General features: G+C 36.3%; 1 protein-coding gene across 10 annotated transcripts in view; it reads right to left on the bottom strand.

Annotated features, from left to right (window-relative positions):
- p120ctn (adherens junction protein p120) overlaps window positions 1-19,959 on the bottom strand; it is a 360,526-nt gene that overhangs the window by 64,838 nt on the left and 275,729 nt on the right. For 7 of the 10 annotated variants that reach the window (XM_081761305.1, XM_081761306.1, XM_081761300.1 and 4 more), the window contains 2 exons: window positions 12,057-12,182; window positions 3,002-3,211 (listed from right to left, as the gene is read on the bottom strand). In XM_081761305.1, coding sequence (XP_081617431.1) covers window positions 3,002-3,211; window positions 12,057-12,182 — 336 coding nt within the window. The remainder of the gene's footprint in view (window positions 1-3,001; window positions 3,212-12,056; window positions 12,183-19,959) is intronic. The other 3 variants (XM_081761302.1, XM_081761309.1, XM_081761308.1) reach the window with 3 other exon arrangements.

The following is a 19,959-nucleotide window of genomic DNA, read 5'->3' on the forward strand; positions in this document are numbered from 1 at the left end:
CAACTTTGGAAGGCAATAACACAACTTTGAAGTAAAGTAGAATGTATATTTTTTTACACCAGAGGAAAGAGTATGCGCTGAAGGTTTTATTCTACTTATGAGACAGGTGTATATAATTAGTTAAACTTTCACTTTTACTCCTGACAAAATACAGAATCAAATTTGCAATTTTTTTTTCTTTTTTCTTATGCTCCGTCAGTTTATGTTCTAGCACAATAAAATCAATATCTATATGTAGAGCTGTTCAATTTCTTCCACATGGGGGTTCTCTTTGAACAGGAGTCTTGCACAGACCCAGATATCATTATGTAAAGTTCAGTGTTCGAATTCACCCCATCTTGGGGGCGACTTTGAACGCAGCATTTTTTTATTATTATTTTTATTTCAACACGTTGCGAATGTAAATGAGCAAATGTAGATGAGTTTCGTAGTTAAAAGAACAACATACAATCTGAAAAAGTTTCATGTGAAAATTCAGCTGTTCTAAGAAGTTATTCGAATTTCTTTTTCCAAAGTGTTCAATGTCACCCCCACACTACGGTACGTCTGTTCTTTCATATAAGTAACTTTTTTTCTATATCTTTGGAATTTTTAACATTAATACTAAAAACAGGATTAAAAACATACTAAACTGAATTATGAATAACTAACATATTAACTTCAATATCAAAAAATCATACGGAAGTTGAACAGCGAAAAGGAATTCCTACTGATTAAAAAATTAATTACAGGCACTTTAGAAAAAAATTGTAAAGCATATACATACGAAACCGCACACTAAAGCTGAAAATAGAATATTGTGTGAATCTGGATATTATTCACAGAACAATGAATAATACAATGATGAATAAAATTATTAATGACATTTTTAATATCATAAACATGATCCCTATACATGAATAACGCCAATTATAAAAACAATGTGGTTCTGTCTGAGTCTTAGCAGTTCTTGTTAGTATCCACCTCCAGAAAAGCTTTCAGCTGTCAGGTATCAGGTGTCAGGAAAGAATTTGAAATGACGCATGTGTTTTTACACCAAAACATTCCTTAACGAGCGCTTGCAGGTCGAATTAGTTGACGATATAATCCAGAACACTCATCTGTAATGTAGCTAAAAAGGAACGTGGTGCGTACTTTATTCCCTACATCAGTGGTTCCCAACCTTTCTTGACTGACGGCACACTTTATTGAATGCCTACGACTTGTTTGGTTTCTTATTAACCCTTTTAAGTTCTAGTATCTAAAGTAGTGTCTTCATTATTCTATCAAAAATGTACCAATATAGCTTTTTACTTTTTTTTTTTCTTCAAGTCTAAAGGTATTGTACAATTTGTTACCTATGATTTCCCGCCTTTCTCCGTCGAGACATAGGAAGTGATGACGTCATAAATATTTTATGATAGGCCAATTTACATTTTTTGGTCACACCTACTTTTGCACCTGAAGATTGAAATTTTGCACGAACATTCAGTGCATCAATTAGTGTTTTTCAGATCTCTGCGTTAAAACAGGGAGGTCAAGAGGGACAAAAACAAAATAAAGGGATATTTTTAAAACAAAAAATCCCTCTTTTCGTGATTTTTCCACTTCAGATACATGGAGACATGTGAATGGTACCGTTTGAAACTATGTTCTATTCTGACCATAACCCTAGGGATGTCTTAGGAAATTTTTATATTACATCCGGGTCTTTTGGAGTAAACTGGGATACTGTGGGGCTCATTGGTAAATATTTTCTCCCGCCCTTACTATTCAAGATAGAAGCTTGAAATTGTGCACACACATTTAGTGAACCCGTTACTATTTTTCAGTTGATTTTAAGATCTGCGCATTAACAATAGGGAGTAGAGAGGGGCTTAAAATTTGAATTTAAAAAATCAGAAAAAATCCCGATTTTCCGTTTCAGGGACATGATAGGGAAATGTGAATGGTACCGTTTGAAAGGTTGTTCTATGTTGAAGAGAATGAGGTAGAACCATGACATTAGGATAAATAAGGATGATGCTGTAGCTGCTTAACTGAAAGTCTATGATGTACCTAAAAAAAACCTTAAAAGGGTTATAATAGTTTGTATAAAGTAGTCACTATAGTTGCTCCCGCTGGAGGCGTTGATTGGTACAGTCTGTATCAAAATTACGTAATTATTAAAAGCGTTATGATCTTTTAAATTCTAAAATGTCGCCACACACCCTATGATACTGCTCGACATATGGGTACACACCGGTTGGGAACTACTGATTTCCATATTTGTATACCACTCTTACATTAACTTCTAGTAACTACTCACCGATACGGCACTAACTGGAAACAAATAATTATCAAAATTGAGATTAAAAATAGTCTACTGTTAACTTGATTATGATTTTGCAAAATGCTGCGTCCGCATCCACGGCATGCTCCTCACTGGAAAGTAAGTCCTACCAAATCAAAGTTATACCCCTGCTTTCGATGCAATTAATAACCAGATTCGGAACTTAAACAGTTGTAAATGCAATTATTTGAAAAGAATAAAAAAATCATATTTTAGATCACTAAATACAAATAAACCACCACTCTTCACAAAACATTGAAGAAATTACAAATGTACAAAAGTTTACCAATCACCTCGCATTCGTCAAGCAGAACTTAAAGAAATGTATTAATATTAAATATTTAGTAGTTGTGAAAAGACGTCCAAAACTCTACCATCATATACCTTTGACCCGCGTGCTGTACTACGCATCGAGTTAAATCTTAATTATTGTAATTATCATTATCTTTTTTAGTTCCATAGATCGTGCAAAGGATTACTTACGTTATTTTCCAAAATAACATTCTGTTATTACAGTTTCTACAGGACCACATGCACATTCTCTACCATCTGAATCAAGTAGAATATCAGCACCATAAATGTAGAAGCCGAAAAATTAAATAAAGTTACTCGACATAAGCAATCATGTACAGAACAAATGTGGCAAAATAAACACTAGGAAAAAAAAATGAAAATTTTGACCAAACCAACCCCTATTGTCGCCATCAACAGAAGGCGATCGAATGGCCGGATGCAGAGGGAGGTGGTCGGGTGCCTCTTCTTCGTCATCAAACATGGCTCTTGGAGCTGGGCCATTCTCTTCGTATGTTCGAGGGTCAGCGCCATTACTACCATAACCAGCGGGGACAGTGCCGTATGGAGAAGGGGGAGCATATCCATACAGTATTTTTTGGTCATCTCCTACATAGGAAAAACGGAAAGCAATGAGGCATGCACAGAGGAAACAGGTGATGTCGGGGAGAATCCTTCGATTTAAACAAATAAACAAACATAAAGTTAGAAAACTAAAGCAATTAGCAGCAGAAGAAATTAAAAATAAATAAATAAATAAAAAAAAAAATAAAATTAAAAAAAGAAGGAAGGAGTGTTGTCTGCATGCTGTGTAAAATTGCATCAGGAAGGTGAACTTTTGCCACTTAGTTCTTTCTTGAGGAGAGACTAGCTTAGCATGCGGTGTATGATATTTTTGTAAAAAACAGTAAATAAAGAAAAACCATGACAATTTTCGATTACAGCGATTTCTATGATCAAAGTATACATTTACAAAATTGTATGAAACAAAAGTTATCCGTGTCTTTGAGGTATCGTTCCTCGGTAGGAAAATACCTAAATGTGGTTAAGACTAGAATGAAAAATAAGCAATAACTAGGAAAGTCTTTACCATGACTCTTTGAAAATACTTTACTATGGCCAAAATACTAACATTCAGATTTGGTTCTTTGATTTACTGTAATCTTTGAAAAAAATAGAAGAAATTTATTGTTGGTTAAAACGAAAAAACTGTAAAGTTTTGCGTATATTTGAACTACGGTGAAAAATGTATATAATAAACGGAGGAAAATATACGAAACTTAATGGAAGCGGAAACTTAAAATACGGAATAAAAAGTTCTCAGAATGATGTGCAAACTTTTGCGGGACTAAAGATGACCAAAATATATAACTAGAAAGAAATAACTGTTACCTTAGCTGAACTTTAGTTACACTGAAGCTTGTGGAAAAGTACAGGTTGTCATGCTGGAGTTCAATACATCATCTGAAAGTAACTACAAGCTGTAGAAGCCAAACTTAACAACTATAGCGTAATATCTTGACAGCCTCTACACAGAATCATGTTCGAAAAAGATAGATTATTTTTCTTTCTTCAGAAGTTCAGTACTCAAACACGAATGACTGTGTTATGCACGGTGTTACAAAATACGCAAAGACATTTTGAGAAATGAATCCTCACATGAAAACACGAATACCCGGACGGAACTCATGTGGTTCGGATCCCACGTTAAACTGTCGGTCTACGTTTCATATTGCCTCGCTGCTGAAGAGATGCTAAATCCAAATCAACCAACGAAAACATGAAAAGAGTATAGACCAAGACTGGTAAACAAATGTATCACTTCAGAGTTACGGGTCGCCGGAATGATATAAAAATAGCCATTACTCGATCTGGAACTGACATTTCGTTCTCAAATTCTGCTGCTTTATGTTATCGTTTTGATCAATTTATAGCGGGTTATAGCTCCAAAATGATGCATTTATGCACACATGTTAAAATATGGGATAAGGTTTTCGTGTGAGAATTCATTACCTGATGTTTTCTGATGTCTTTTCCGAACATTCTATATATGAACGTAGAAGACTATCCATAATATATATTACACACGGGTCGATGTAAAAATGCATAATCGCACATAACCCATTTAACATCACCTACTGCCATCCAGAGGGCACATACCCTCCATTACAATGTGAAATTGCCTTAAGTAGTTGTATACAGTGTCAATGAACCTAAGTTAGTGAAGTCAATCGTTGTTTTACAACCCGTTTAGGGTTGAGAGGGGCGCTTCCTTGTGAGTGCCTAAATGCAACCTCACTTACCCGTAGTGCACCTTATATACTGCATTCATTGTAATGCAGGCTAACGAGGCTCTGGCGACTGATAACACCAGAATAAACATGTTATATTGAGAGGGGTGGAGATCTTGGGTCAGTTTTGTTTATGGCAGTCCGTTTTTGTGAAATTGTGTTGACGTGCCGGGGACAAATGGCCTTGATATTGACGGCCCCATTAAAAAACAACAACAACAACTACTACTACTAGTAGTAATAATGATAATACAACCCGTTTATTGAAAGAAATAATACGGTAAGGGGCAGCAGAAATTTCGTCTATCAGAAGAGGGCAGAGCGACAAGTGGGAATGAATTTGGACTTGGTTGAATACTGTCTGTAACAAATGAAAAACTTCGACAATAGGGAAATTGATTGTACAAGTTAGCGAATTTTACTTTTCCACTGTTAAGAAATTAAACCATCAAGCGTTGCTTTAACCATGTTCACAAGAAGAACTTGGAAAAAAATGAAATGAAATTGAGTTTTACGTTCTACGGTTATGCCGGTTAGGCTAAAGGAGACTGTGATAATGAGTAATGAATGAAATGGTGGAATGTAGAAGGTGGGAGGAAACGGGAGAGCCCAGAGGAAACCCACGCACACGGTGTTTGTCCACCACAAAGACAACAAGAACTTGACTTCATGCTACAGATTACTACTATAGAACGAGTAAACAGAGTTCCACGAACATTGTTGGCATGCCCGTCGTGGTGAGTGATGGCAATAGGTGTTGCTGTTCAGTTCCCACTTCACGTGAACTTGTGCACTTTTCGCATCCGATTCGCGTGTAATCATATATCCGCCGTGTATATGAGCACCGGACTTCCCCCACTAAGGAATCTCCATTTGCTTACCTCACATTTCAAACAGCAAAAGCTGATTTACCTATCGCGACAGCAACAATTGTATGAAGTAATCGCTGAAGAATTCAGTTTATTTAGAAATAACATGCAAAAACTAAGTTGACAAACGTGCAGAAAATACTGTGAAGTTGATTTAAAGGCTGCAGAGTAACAACGCCATTTATTTATTTCCCTGTCAACAAATGATATATTTCCACATTCTTATCTTACTGATGTCATCCACACAGTTCAATAAACTTTACTAAATTTTACACAGAACAAGATTGATTTAAAGAAAAAGTAATCAGTACGTCAAAACAATTAGTTTTCCCCATAATTTCATTTAAAAAAAAATGATTTTAACATGGCGTCTTTAGTCTACAGATTTCAAATGTAACGATTATTTTGAGATTGCCACGTGTGGGGAACACCTACACACATGCATGTGTCATTCTATGATAGTTCACATCATACGAACGTGCTGAAAGGGTAATTATGTAAGAGGTATCAAAGGGTAGTTCGAAGACAGAAGAGAAATTCACAGAATATCCTCAAAGAATCTAAACGTCAGATACCAGTACGTTGACTATGAGGCACACTTAAATCCGGTTCCTTTGTACATTGTAGAATTTATTCGAATAGATTCGGAAGTTCATAATAACGTGGTTTCATTATGCCACTAATATTCTGGGCTTTCATTGTCTGAAATGGGGTATTTTGAGTTGGAGCATTATTTTCTTTATTTAATAGTTCCACATATTACCAGTATGTATTACTTCACATATTTTCGAATATACATTTCTGATTTCGTGTTTTGTAGTATTGTGTGAAAGTATTTTTCACATTTTGTGACACTTAAAAGTAAAAAATCCCGTATTTCCTGCTTTACTTTCTACCGAATGCAGTAATAACACGACACAAATACAGCATTAATAACGATCTCCTTATACCCCCCCCCCCCCCCCCGTAGTAGGTTAGACTAGAACATTTAAGATATTTCGACCTACTACGCTACCAAAGTACAGTATAGCGCAATATTATACACCATACGCACGATATATACCAACTAACGATTTACAAACATGTTCAATCAGAGTTCACTATCATTCTTGGTGAAGTAGAGAGAGAAAGAGAGAGAGAGAGAGAGAGAGAGAGAGAGAGAGAAAGAGAAAGAGAGAGAAAGAAAGAAATGAAATCTTTGAGTTTTACGTCCCACGGTTATGCCGGTTAGGCTAAAGAAGACGGTGATGATGAGTAACGAATGAAATGGTGGAATGAAGAAAGTGGGAGGAAACGGGAGATCCCCGAGAAAACCCACGCACACGGTGTTTGTCCACCACAAAGTTCACTTGGCGGGAGCAGGGTTTGAACCCGAGACCCCTAGCACCAGAGGTGAACGCTCTACCACTGAGCCACCGCGGCCCCGAGAGAAAGAAAGAAAGAAAGAAAGAGAGAGAGAGAGAGAGAGAGAGAGAGAGAGAGAGAGAGAGAGAGAGAGAGAGAGAGAGAAATTTCTTGATCGCCCTCCATCCTCTCTCTATAGTTGCCCAACGGTCATTTTAATTATTAAATCTCTCTCTCTCTCTATGACCTATGGAACCCGGAGGTTCAATGCCGCGTTCACAAAAGCTCTCCACTGACTTCTATCCTTTGCTAATTGGATCCAGTTTCTACTTTGTATTCCAATCTCTGCGAGATCCATCTTAATATTGTCCTCCCATCTGCGCCTAGATCTTCCTAATGGTCGTTTTCCAGTTAAGACTGAAAGCGTTCCTGCTTTCTTCCATCCTTCCATTCCAGCTACATGACCTGCTCACTGAGCCTCCTCGACTTAATGATCCTAACAATGTTTAGTAAACGGTACAAATTATGCGGTTCCTCGTTTTGAAGTTTCCGCCATTCCAAAATTCCAGTTCCTCTTGGGTCCGAATATTCCTTACTGTAAATATTTACAAGGATTGATCAGAAAGTAAGGTTACAAAGCCTGCAATGAAACGTGTATATGCTATTTCATACAACCAATACAGCCAACAGACAGTAGATACATTTGGTTATTTTTAGACAGTCTCTATCTCGATTGAGGGAGTTATTACATCGTGGGAAGAGTTTCTGAAGATTCCCTCCTGGTTAAAATCCTGTCATTGTGTGTACAGTCACGTTGTCACGAAGTGTTTCACCTCCTCGTCTGAAGCGAAGCGATGACCTAGATGGTCCTCCTTGGTGGTCATTCTCAATTCTGCCACCAGATGTCGTAACGTGATCCTCCTGTTGTTGTGAATTTGTTCCTCCACGCGAGCTGTGTTCAAATCTGTTGATGCCGTGCTGGGTCGGCCACTGCGCCTCCTTTTCGCGACGTTTTCCCTACCAGCCGAAAACTTTCGACACCCTTCTGCGACATGCTGATGAGACATTACACTCTGCCGGTGAATTTCAGCCGTGGTTACATAGAGAGGGCTTCTTCGCGAGACCAGTTTTCCCAAACGAGTCGCCATTTGTGTTTATCTACAAGTACCGGAGATAGAGGACAGCTGAAACTCTGCATAGTTGCCAACTCCATGTATTAAAATTACCACCCACTCCTCATTCCTCTATAACAGACGAAACTCCACAAATATCTTAGTTTCTGATCATCCCTCGTACTATGAGTCGAACTCCGTGTATTTGTAAAGCAATAAGATAATAGTACCCTTCGATATATTTGATATCTCTGCATTCTGAATATACTCAGAATCAAGTTAATATATAACATTATTTGGTCTATCTCTCTGATTATGTACAACCTAGAAAACTAACTTTCTTTTACTGTTGTAGTATTTGGATCATTGATTTTTTTTTTTCAAAACTTTAAGTTCTAACACCTTTATCGTGAAGTTTCTTTATTTGTATAGATAATTTTACGTTTTCAAACATGTTCTTATCATCATCTTTTGAACTTGTCTTGATTCTTCATATATTCTGTGGACAGCTTTGAAGCATTTCCCTGACTTTCCAGGTAAGTGTAAAACCCTGTTTATCAATACTTTTGAAAGGAATTGCCCGATCTGTGCCGAGTTTTCTTTAATGGAGAAAAAAAAAAAAACATGTTTCACAAAACTATACAAAAGTTAGTTTGTTCGTTCCAGTAGAGGCTTTTGAGGGAAATCACATCGGTAAAAAATGAAATATTGTCTCTAGAAGATAAGGGAAGAAAAGCTTTCTATACGAAGTACGAGTACATTAGGTAAGCTTTCTGGAGATACAGTGAAACCTGTCTTTAGCGGAATCGAGCGGGACTTGCAAAAATTTCCGTTAAAGTCAGGTTTCCGCTTAGTGGAGGTAGACCTTTCCTTTCTTAAAAAAAAAAAAAAAAAAAAAAAAATGCTTATAAAGGGGCATACTGAGAAAATATATTGCTGTACGTACATTGTTCGATTACAGTACTTCTTTCTTCTACGAATAAATACACAAAAAAATTAAAATGAATACAAAATATGCTATGCACACGTTTACTTTATTTTTCTAATAGCCAAGCAGGGTTTTCTGTGTACATTGCTGCTTGGCTTTCCGCATAAACTTTAGCCTGAGAAATTATACTAAGTGAATCAGAATCATTTTTTCGTAAGGCAAATTTTTGCAGTTCCTTTAAACTTCTGAGAGAATCTTGATATGTATTTATTCTACACTCTTCTTGCAACTCGGTATCGTATTCCTCTTCTTCCTCTCTCTCGTTTTCTTCTTTCCGACATTCCCTATGATTCTTGGTTAAGTTGCGGGGATTAAGGAAAATTTGTGGGGGTGAATATGAGTAGTGGTTGGGGAAAGTCAACACTGTCCAGAAATATTTAACAAAAGAACGAACATTTTATCGCAGACAGTGTAATGTATATGTCTCACAGAATGTCTAAACATCTTCTAAACGCTGTAGTCCGGAACTCAGAATTTTCCGTTAAATGTTTATTTTTCTTTCCGTTGTCCGCGTAACACAGTTTCCGCTTAATGAAGGGAGTTTTACACGTTTTGTTCTCCAAAATTCATGGGACCGTGAAATATTTCCGTTTAAGACAGTTTTCCGTTTAATAAAGGGTCCGTTGAAGACAGGTTTTACTGTATATATATATATATATATATATATATATATATATATATATATATATATATATATTACCGATGTGACTTCCCTCATAAGCCACCACAAATTCAAAGAACGTGTACACTTCTGGCAGCACCTGTGCATAATGAAAATTCTAAATTATACAAGAAAATGTTATACAAGTAATTTGATCGATAAAAGTAGACAAAGCACATACATGGAAATATTACCCCACACTATTTACAACCCCGAAAGTTAGTAATTTTGACTGAACCATTGGAAGACAGGTACACATACACACTAAATGTTTAGGAACTGTGGTACATTTGGCACAAAATTACGTAAGAGAAACACCTGCAGCTAATTACAATTTTTGGTTATCTATACAATTAAGTACACATCCAGGGACATATTCAGCTAGGCGAGGAAAATAAATTTCTACAGAATAATACGGAGGCACTTCTGTGAAAATTACTACATATTGGATTTTCTACAACTATGATCAGACTTGCTCATTATTTATATTTCAAAGGATAGGGGTAATTGTTTCTTTTTCCTATGGTAGCCATTGAAACTAAAAGTGTTCATAACAATCAGTATATTATATGACTATAAATTTCAAGCATTAAACGTTACATCTGTGTAAAGCTAGGCTACCATCCTGCAAGAATCTTGTAGCTGTCATTAAAGAATCTTGCAACCGCATCTTTCTATTTACTATTTACACATTACAACTTTCTGAAAGCAAGAAAGATATCTCCACCCATACAGCACTGCACTCTAGTGGACAAATAGTGAACCTCCTTATTAAAAACTTTTATTTTGGTTCGCTTCATCTCCCCGTCCGGAAAGAATCCGCAGTTTCGGAAGCGACTAAACTGTTTTTTTTTTCTTTCTTTCTTTCTTTCTGTCAGTGGGAGGTCGATAGCAGGTAGCAAGCAAGATGACCCAGAAAGTTGAACACGGTTTGACTCCTTACAAGATGAAAAAAATGTTCCATGTCCCTTTCAAGATTATGTTTACATGGAGAAATTTTGTACGGTTGAAAGATTTTTTTAAAATGACAACTATAAGATTCTTGCAGCATAGCAACCTAGCTTAAGATGCATATGAAAAATATTGTAGAAAGTCATACATAACCCCGGAAAAAAAAGTATAGTTATTGATTCTACCAGTTTAGAAGTTTTTTTTTTCGAACTCCCAACAATAATTTTAGTATGAATTGCTTCGTGAACAACACTACACAAATGCTTGTTTATAAGCTCATTAACTCGAGTCTTCACGAAAACAAAAAGTATAACGCTTCATGAAGCGCCTCATGCTGAAATGCTTTTACAAGATCGAAAAAAAAATGAAATTTTTAAGTTTAACGTCCAACGGTTATGTCTACGAGGCTAAAGGAGGCGGTGATAATGAGAAATGAGTGAAATGGTGGAATGAAGAAAGTGGAAGGAAACGGGAGAACCCCGAGAAAACCCACGAGCACGGTGTTTGTCCACCACAAAGTCCACACGGCGCGAGCTGGGATCGAACCAGGGACCCCAAGCACCGGAGGTGAACGCTCTACCACTGAGCCACCGCGCCCCCAAGTTCGGAAAAAATTCTGAACTGGCAGAATACTAACAACCACGCTCTGCATGCTTTCTTCCTGGGGTTCCTTATGCAATTTGCTACATTATACTTCATATACATCTTACGTAGATGCAACGTTTAAAGCCTGAACTTCATATCCATACGATATATTGAGTTTTATGAACCAGTAACCATTTTATGTGTGCCATAGGCTGAAAAAGACCAACCTTAACCCACGATCTTTAATCTTATCTAACGCCTAGTTATATATATATCTTGCTTTCCTACTCAAGCTTCCTTCATATTTACGAAATTCGACATTTTAACAGGTTGTTTGTTAGATTCAATGAATTTTTTGAGAGATACATTATCCAAATTAACAGATTTCTAAAGGGTGGGAGAAAAAAATTAACAATTTCTCTTAAATACTAAAAGATTTATTCTAATATTAATGAATAACTAAATATTTATGTATCGCAACAGAACTTGAATTAAGTAATTTGCTAGAAAGAATTTGTTCTTGGATAATAGCGTAAACATAATAAGTTCAGGCAAATACAAAGCTAGATTTAAGTACTATAACTAACATGCATAGAAAAACAAAATAACATATCAGTGCCATTCATAATAATAAAAGTACTGCTATTTCTTACCATAACGCTCTCCAGGTCCTCCTGGAGAAGGGGTGATTCGATAATGCTCTTGGCGAGGTGGAATCAACGTTGAGTCCAATTCATCATATCCGGATTGAGGATACGGTGCACCTTTGCGAAGGTAATCTGCAAGTAAAGAAATCTGTTACAAAGGAAAGATACACATAAAACACACACATACACAAAGTGTCAAATGTTACAACTTAATTATTTAAAGAGTGCTGATAACCTGAACGTAATCTGAAAGAATCTAATTTAAAACACAATCCATAACCTAATGATCACTTAAAAACAAGAGAATCGTGTTAACCACTGGAATATTTGGCTATTATTAAGTGCGAATGGGTCGGTGAGTAAAAATGTACCTAATTTGACAAATGGCGGATTATACTGCACTATGAGGAATACGAACACTACGAAAAACCGATGGGGATCAATTAAAAACATTCAAAACGTCAGTAGGAAGAAAACAAAGGAATCAAGGCAACGTTAGAAAAGTGGAAGAGACAAGAGCAATAAAAAGGAAAAATTGATTAGGGCAGTGAGAAGAAACAGTTTTCTGAAGGATGCAAGAAACTGTATTAGAAAAAGAAAAGAAGAACAGAATGCAATTGATGCAAGGATAATTTTCATGAAGCCACAGAAATTATCAGATGACGATACAGTATTGTCCAGAAAACTCCGCCTAATGTAGACCGAAGGGTGGCTGAGTTTGTGAAAATGTCGAGTTATCGGGAATGGGGTTAAAAAAAGAATAAGTACGAGTGTTTCCTCAGAAAATACAGTACTGTGCTTGTATACATTGGTTGCTTAAGAATACAACAGAGAATAAAATGCCCAATTACTCGTAAACAAAAGAAAAGTACGTACTTTATGAAGGCACAGAGCCTTTACTATACATGAAAATGAAAATTAATGAATACACACTGTACACACAGTAATTTACCTGAGAAGGCAGACCTCAGAAAAATACTTTATAAAGGCATAAAGCTGTCTATAACGAAAATTAACTAGCAGACTTTGCAAAAACTAGCTTTATATATATCGGATTATCGAATGCCGAGGTTTAGGGAGTTTACTATAGCTCATAAAAATTGTTCGCAGCACCAATGAAGTATCAGTGACACCAGAGATAATGATCGTGAAATTATTTAAGAACGTTCAACAATACATTTATCTCTAGTTTTAACGGACAAAACGAGGGTGATACTGGTCTGGTGTTGCCGACTGTCCGTAAGTCTCTACACTAAGTCTGCAGTGCATAACACCCACAATTTTATTACGAAAAGGAGGAATAATAGAGACTGTGATTAAATACAGTGATACTATAATAGTGATCAAAACTACATACACTGTGCGGTATTTTCTTTTAACCAAGTGCACCATCCAATATGACAGTGTACAATACCTAGTAGTCTCTAAATACATACTGTAATAAATTGAATTTAACATTTCTACTTTAAAATCAGGACCTACAAACTGAATCAGCTACTCTGGATTTTATCTGTTGCTTCCGATACACGTTAAATGGAGGTAACAAGAATTTTAGGGAAACCAAAAATGTATCAAAAGATTGCGATTTGGGCCAATAATTAGTTTTTGGATCAGGAACCACAAAATTTTTGAACGGACCCTAAATCGAGTTTTCGTATTTTCTACGGAATAAGTACATCGTATTAAGTAAAGTGATAGTTTGAGATTGGCTACGCTATATGTAGTTCTCCAGATATACGGCCCACAAGAAAATTTTTGATTGAAATATATTGGATCTTTTGATCCAAAAAAGGAAGGAATGAATTTACATTTTACTTCTGTAAAATGTGTATTTATTCATTGGAAATTAAGTTTTGGGTAGTTATGAATCTTCTGTATCTCATTTGAGTAATATGCATCACTTCCAAAACTGCATTAAAAAGAAAGCTGTTCTAATATTGAACTAGACATATGCCGGTTAGTTCTATATTTATGATCTGGGGATTACATTTCAGAAATATCTAAGAAGTATGGAGAACATATATTCCTGTTTTTCTTTCTTTCTTATTTATTTACAAGATGAGTTGATCGAGTACTTGGAAACATTGCACACCCTCACAGTCTTTACGCGTAAGACAATGAACATACATCAAACAAAAGCATTAATCGTATTTCGAATTAATCTGAGTATTTTTAACACACGTGCGTTCTCAGACTTCAGTTTATTTTCTGGAACATTGAACTGCAAGGGTAACATTAATTATGTCTTATTTACAATGGGACTATAATTCATTGTACGAAATATATATATATATATATATACACACACACACACATCTATTTTATGCACGGAAAATGTTTCAACTCCTGTGCGTTCCAACGTAAACCACGAGGCCCGATCTAAATTTAGATTTTCCCTTGGTTGTTGCCAGTTCCAAATATAGTTCATTGAGGTTCCGAAGCACTGACCCGCACCGACTAATGTTGACACTATTTTTTCCAACATCATAATGCAATTCGAACAGAAGCTAAAATGCGCACAGTTGCGGAAACGAAGCTTAATCATCAAGAGACATGGTAAAATGGTCGCTTTGTTATCCTCATGTCAGCCCACCATTATCCTGTATTTCTCTAATGTTAAGCAAAGGGTACAATCGTCAACGGATGGTGCAAGTAAATAATGCTGATCAAAAGTGTTTATTCCGTACGACCTTAAACTGTTTTACAAATACAGTACTCGTATCCGATGCTCTAAGTAAATAACATCAACGTGTCAAAATTTCGTTCCTATTCTTACAGCAGTGTCAAAGACGATAAACTGTGGGACAAGACTAGCAGGAAAAGCATGGAAAAGGATTTATATGTTTACATACTTTCTTCTTCATATATATATGTGCTTTTCAGTTAAAATTTTGAACCTTTAATTCTGCAGAAATTACGAATTCTACAGAAGTCTCTACAGAGAAGTAAATACCTACAAGAACAGAATTCCTATGCCTTTAACCTCTACTTTTTTTTATTTCTTTCTTTTCGTTTTTACAATGCTGTAAACATCAGACCAAAGGTTTGGCTTGTAACATGTCGCTTTGTACTTTCGCAATGATAATTCTTAATATTATTTCCTGTTTAGTGTAAATCAAACTTTACATGCAACTATGTGAAAGATTGTCCGTGGCGAAGTGCAAAGGCTGCTTTGATTAAGTGTAAAGCGTAGGAGCTACACACCCGCACACGTTATAACTAAGCAATTAATGAATATATGGGTTATGTTACGCGCAACATTTTCTTAAAATGATTGCAAATTATATATTATAGCAAATTACTATAATACAGTTAAATATAAACACACTTCGACGACAAATCTTTAATATTCTAAGAAACATGCGGTTTTAAGTTTTCTCTACACTCTTTACAAAAACAAGTTAATAAAACTAGATCCTTATATTTATTGCCGTTTTCTAAAAGAGTTTTTAAAGACTGTTCCTTTCCAGCAGCGACACTATATGAGACGTGAACCGAAGTTTAACGTATGGTACAAAGCACATGTATTCTTACTCCCACCGGACTCTCTCTTCCCCCTCAAGACGGAAAAGCTTGTTATACATATTGATATTCGACGTGCTCTTTCTGGACAGCAGCACATATTTTAGATACCAATCATCCTATGTACAAATTTCTTATAACTATTCTATCAGCCCTTGATTCCATATTTTCCAACTGGACACAACACACTGAGCAAGGGAGTGTGATAAAAATACATAAAAACACAACTCTTACGGGTTTGAGCTTTTATATATATTTCACATAGCCTTGCTCAATGTAATGTGTTTAGGTTGACAAATTTCTTATGCTGTTACTGGTAAAAAAAAAAAATAAATAAATAAATAAAAAAATAAATAAATATTAGAAACAGACTATGGGTTAGATTAAACATTAAAATTGGCTCTCACTGAATAAATATGACATTCTGCAACTAGTTTCCAAACAAATTCTTAATCACAGAACATCCTGAGCACGTATTTGCATTGAAGTAAGAGACATCAATAAGGAAGACATTATGGAATACTTGAACACCAAATAAGAATCACATGAAACTAGAAGACGCGAACATGGCAGCATATTCTGGGCGGAAGTAACATCACGGGAGACGGAAATCGTTATGTCATCCTCATTCGCCTTAGCGTTAAGGGATTTCTCCACTTTCCACCTATCGAAATACCACTAACATTGAGGAATATGCCGATAATAATAGGAAAGATTCATAAGGAACTTTATAAGTATAGATCTGGGTGCAGTTTTACTATACGGATCCACAAACTGTAAAATGTACGCAAAAAATTTGTTGGTCTTTAATTTGCCCATTTTATGTCGAGAACAGAACCCAACAAATCTCTGCGGGGTTTCTGAACCGTTCCTACTTCTTCTACTACTTCTACTCCCATTACTACTACTACTACTACTACTTATACTATGAATCCATATAGTAAAACTGCACGTAGATCTGTAAGGGAGAGAAATGTTGATACTTCGGAAGAAAGAAGGAAAGAAAAAAGAAGCATTTTAGATGTGGTGCATTTGAGATAAACAGTTCGCGTCCCCACCTTGCAATCAGCAGGTCCGAGGTTCGAATTAGAGACCAACAATAATGACATTTTTTTTTCAGTGCCACCAGAGGAACGTTGTGATTTATGGATTTATGATAACTTTTGTTACCATAGCGTAGCGTTTTGACTTCTTATTTAGGTCCTATAACTGGCATTTAAGCCGGTTCTTTTATTGGTTAAGTCATGCATGGACGAAAAAAAACCCAGATGTGTTTTGGAACAGGATGGTTAACTTGGCGGCGCCAAGTGGGGGCTGAGGGGCGTGACATATTTCTCTTAAGGCAAATTTTAAAAACAATCACGCCCTTAAGTGGTTAAGGTATCAGATTGAAAATTAGCATACAGATTGTGTGGGCCTTTGAGTATTTCTATTTTTTTTTTTTTTTAGATCCCTACGTAAACTCGAGCCCGGGCCAGAGGGGTGCAAATGTTCCTAGGAGGTGATTTTTTCAGAAAAAATTCCGGTTTTTCCAAATCTCCCGATCCTATATATATATATATATATATATATATATATATATATATATATATATATATGATTTGCAAAATAAGTGTTACAACTCTTGAAAGGTGACTCCTACCACTGAGACAAGAAAAAAAGAGTTCTCTTGAACTTTCGGCTCTCGGACATAGTTTCGGATCTACAAGATGCCGAAAGCGTGGGAAAATGACTTTCGGACGCCAATAGTTTGGAAACTATCCAACGTAAAGAGGACGGGTAAAAAATTTACTGAAGAAGTCATACCTGCTGTACTGAATTTTGCATGTTTCACAATCCTACCATGCATGCGCAAGGGATTCCCCAAAGGAACGTAGGTAGTCCCGGATAATCTGCCGAATGAAAATTGGTCTAAATGGATACGAATTGATAGGGTTTCTACCAGGTAACAATAATTCGTTTTTATTAAGTCGATATCTGGAACAAATACAACTGGCGGACACCTTCATGCCCGTTGTGTGTGGTTGCATAATCGCCAGGTACGAATGCTGGCCAACAGTAACGTTCTGAGTATTAAGTGTAGCGAATTTGTACTCAAATGCTCTAGAAAGACATCCGAAGTGCCGGTAGAGCACAACAGATGAAGCAGGGGGATTCACATGTATGGAAACATTTAACGAAAACTGTCCAGAAATGCATTCATACTAAGTAGAAGTGAGTTCAAACCGTCAGAAATGTAAGGATTAGCGTCAAGAACATGAAAGCCATTTCAAATTCACCAATAATATTCCCTCAAACCGACGCAATATGTGCACGGTTGCATACCACTAAGGATGCAACAACTGAGGCCAAGTTGAAATTGTGCAAGGGGACTCACTAAGAAACTTGGTAAGCTAAATGAATGTCACTAGTGGGATCGCATGATCGATATTGAAATGTGGCTAATGTGTGTGTTGATATCGACATGTAGCTAATGGACAAATGTCAACATGTCCCACTACTGCTGAGACACCGTCTCACGTGCGAAAATTAGGAAAATAACTACTCGGGTCTTGAATCTGAGGTCGTGGGCTCCCAGTAGGATTGGAAACTGCGACCACGCGAGTGAAAGCGAGCGCTCTAGCCCTGAGGTTCGAGGGAGCCTCACTTTCTCTATATTCATTTCTTTGAGGGGTACTCACTTTGGCAAGAGCTCTTGTACAGCCTCCCGACATACTTGTGTGTTTCATTTTGTTACTCCTACTGCACAGTTGTAAACAATGAGAGCTTTAAGACGTTTCATCCTATTTCTCATGTAGTTTTGTTTTCCGTATGTATGGTGTTCCAGCTGTAGTGTTACATGTGCCAAATTGGTTATTTTCGTCTTTGTCTTGGCATGTGCACTGTGTGTAAGATACCAATTTCTGGAGATATTTTCCTATATTTCGAGTACGTCATATTTCCCTGAAGACATGGGAAATACAAGTTTATTTTCGCGCTCTATCACAGAATTTGAACCATGGATTAAGAGATTTCTTTTCATATGTGTCAACTGTGGGACAATGTCCCAAACAAAGAGGAACATTGATACAATCGTGTTCTAGTTACGTTCTACCAAAAAGTGCACCAGATGTAATAGCAGAATGTACAACGTTATTTTCCTAGTTTTCGCATGAGACGGTGTCCGCCCTTTGTTTTCAAGATACAAGATCGACATTTTGCACATGCATTGTGTACGTAACTATGTATTTTTCAAGAGTGTTTCAAATCCCTACGTGAACCCAGGCCCGGGCAAAAGGGAAGCAAATACTTTGAATTTAAAAAAAAAAATCCGCTTTTCCCGTTTCTGGTGTAAAGAGTGGTACCGCCGGAAACGATACTCTATTCTGAAGAAAGAAAAAAACGAGGTATTATAACCATTATAGCCATTATTCTACGACAAATAGTAAGGAAGCAGTAGCTATTTGACTGAAAGTCTAAAATTTACCTCAAAAACTGGAAATTTTAAAAGAATTAAATCTAACGGTCTTCCAAAATTCTTTCCCGTGTAGGATGACTTTAGATCTGGATCTGGAAGAATGTTAATGTTAGGACAAGACAGTAATCACACCCTTTCTACTTTTGATTCCACAAATTAATCCTTCTCACTATTTTTTTTTTTTTTTTTTTGACACGAAGTACCTTTTCTTCAATTTCTTGTGATGTATGACAAAAGTCAAAGCTTTGCAGGGGATATCATTTTATTTTTTCAAATTGAACAACAGTGTACAGTAGCTGTCTGCATGTGTAGGTGGACGGAGTTTCCGCATATTTTATTTGGGTGTTCTCTCACACGCTACATAGATGAGACCAATTTAAGAGGTATTTCCTGTCTCTGTATTCACACTGGATAGAATTTTCAACTCAGCCGCTGGAAGAACATACAACAGGCGACAAAAAATAGGAGAATGAACCATGTACAGGCTTTACAACGAAGAAAAAAAATATTATACGAAGATCAATAACCATTGTACGGAACAACATAATACAAAAAAATGAACTACAAAAGATTTATAAAGTAAAAACAATGGAAGAAAATTATATATATTGTAAAAAAATGGATTGTTGATTTCCCCGTTTACCTCCCTATCCTCACCCTGCATACGAACACATGAAACAGGAAATTAGAAGACTGAAAATAAAAAGTAATTCTATTTTTAATCTCATGCATTCGTTTGTCTGTTTATACATGAAATACAGGCGAAAAAAGCTCATGCGTTACGCCCAATACACTTGTAGCACATGCGTGTTGATTTCGATGAGTGTCTATGTATCTTTAAAAAAAAAAAAAAAAAAAAAAAATCTACACTTCTGTTAGCAATGGGATAAAGAGACTGTCAATCATGAACCACAGTGAATCAAGGACAAC

The sequence above is a fragment of the Thermobia domestica genome, chromosome 6 (genome assembly GCF_964235325.1).
Source record: "Thermobia domestica chromosome 6, izTheDome1.hap1.1, whole genome shotgun sequence".
Taxonomy (NCBI): Eukaryota; Metazoa; Arthropoda; class Insecta; order Zygentoma; family Lepismatidae; genus Thermobia; species Thermobia domestica.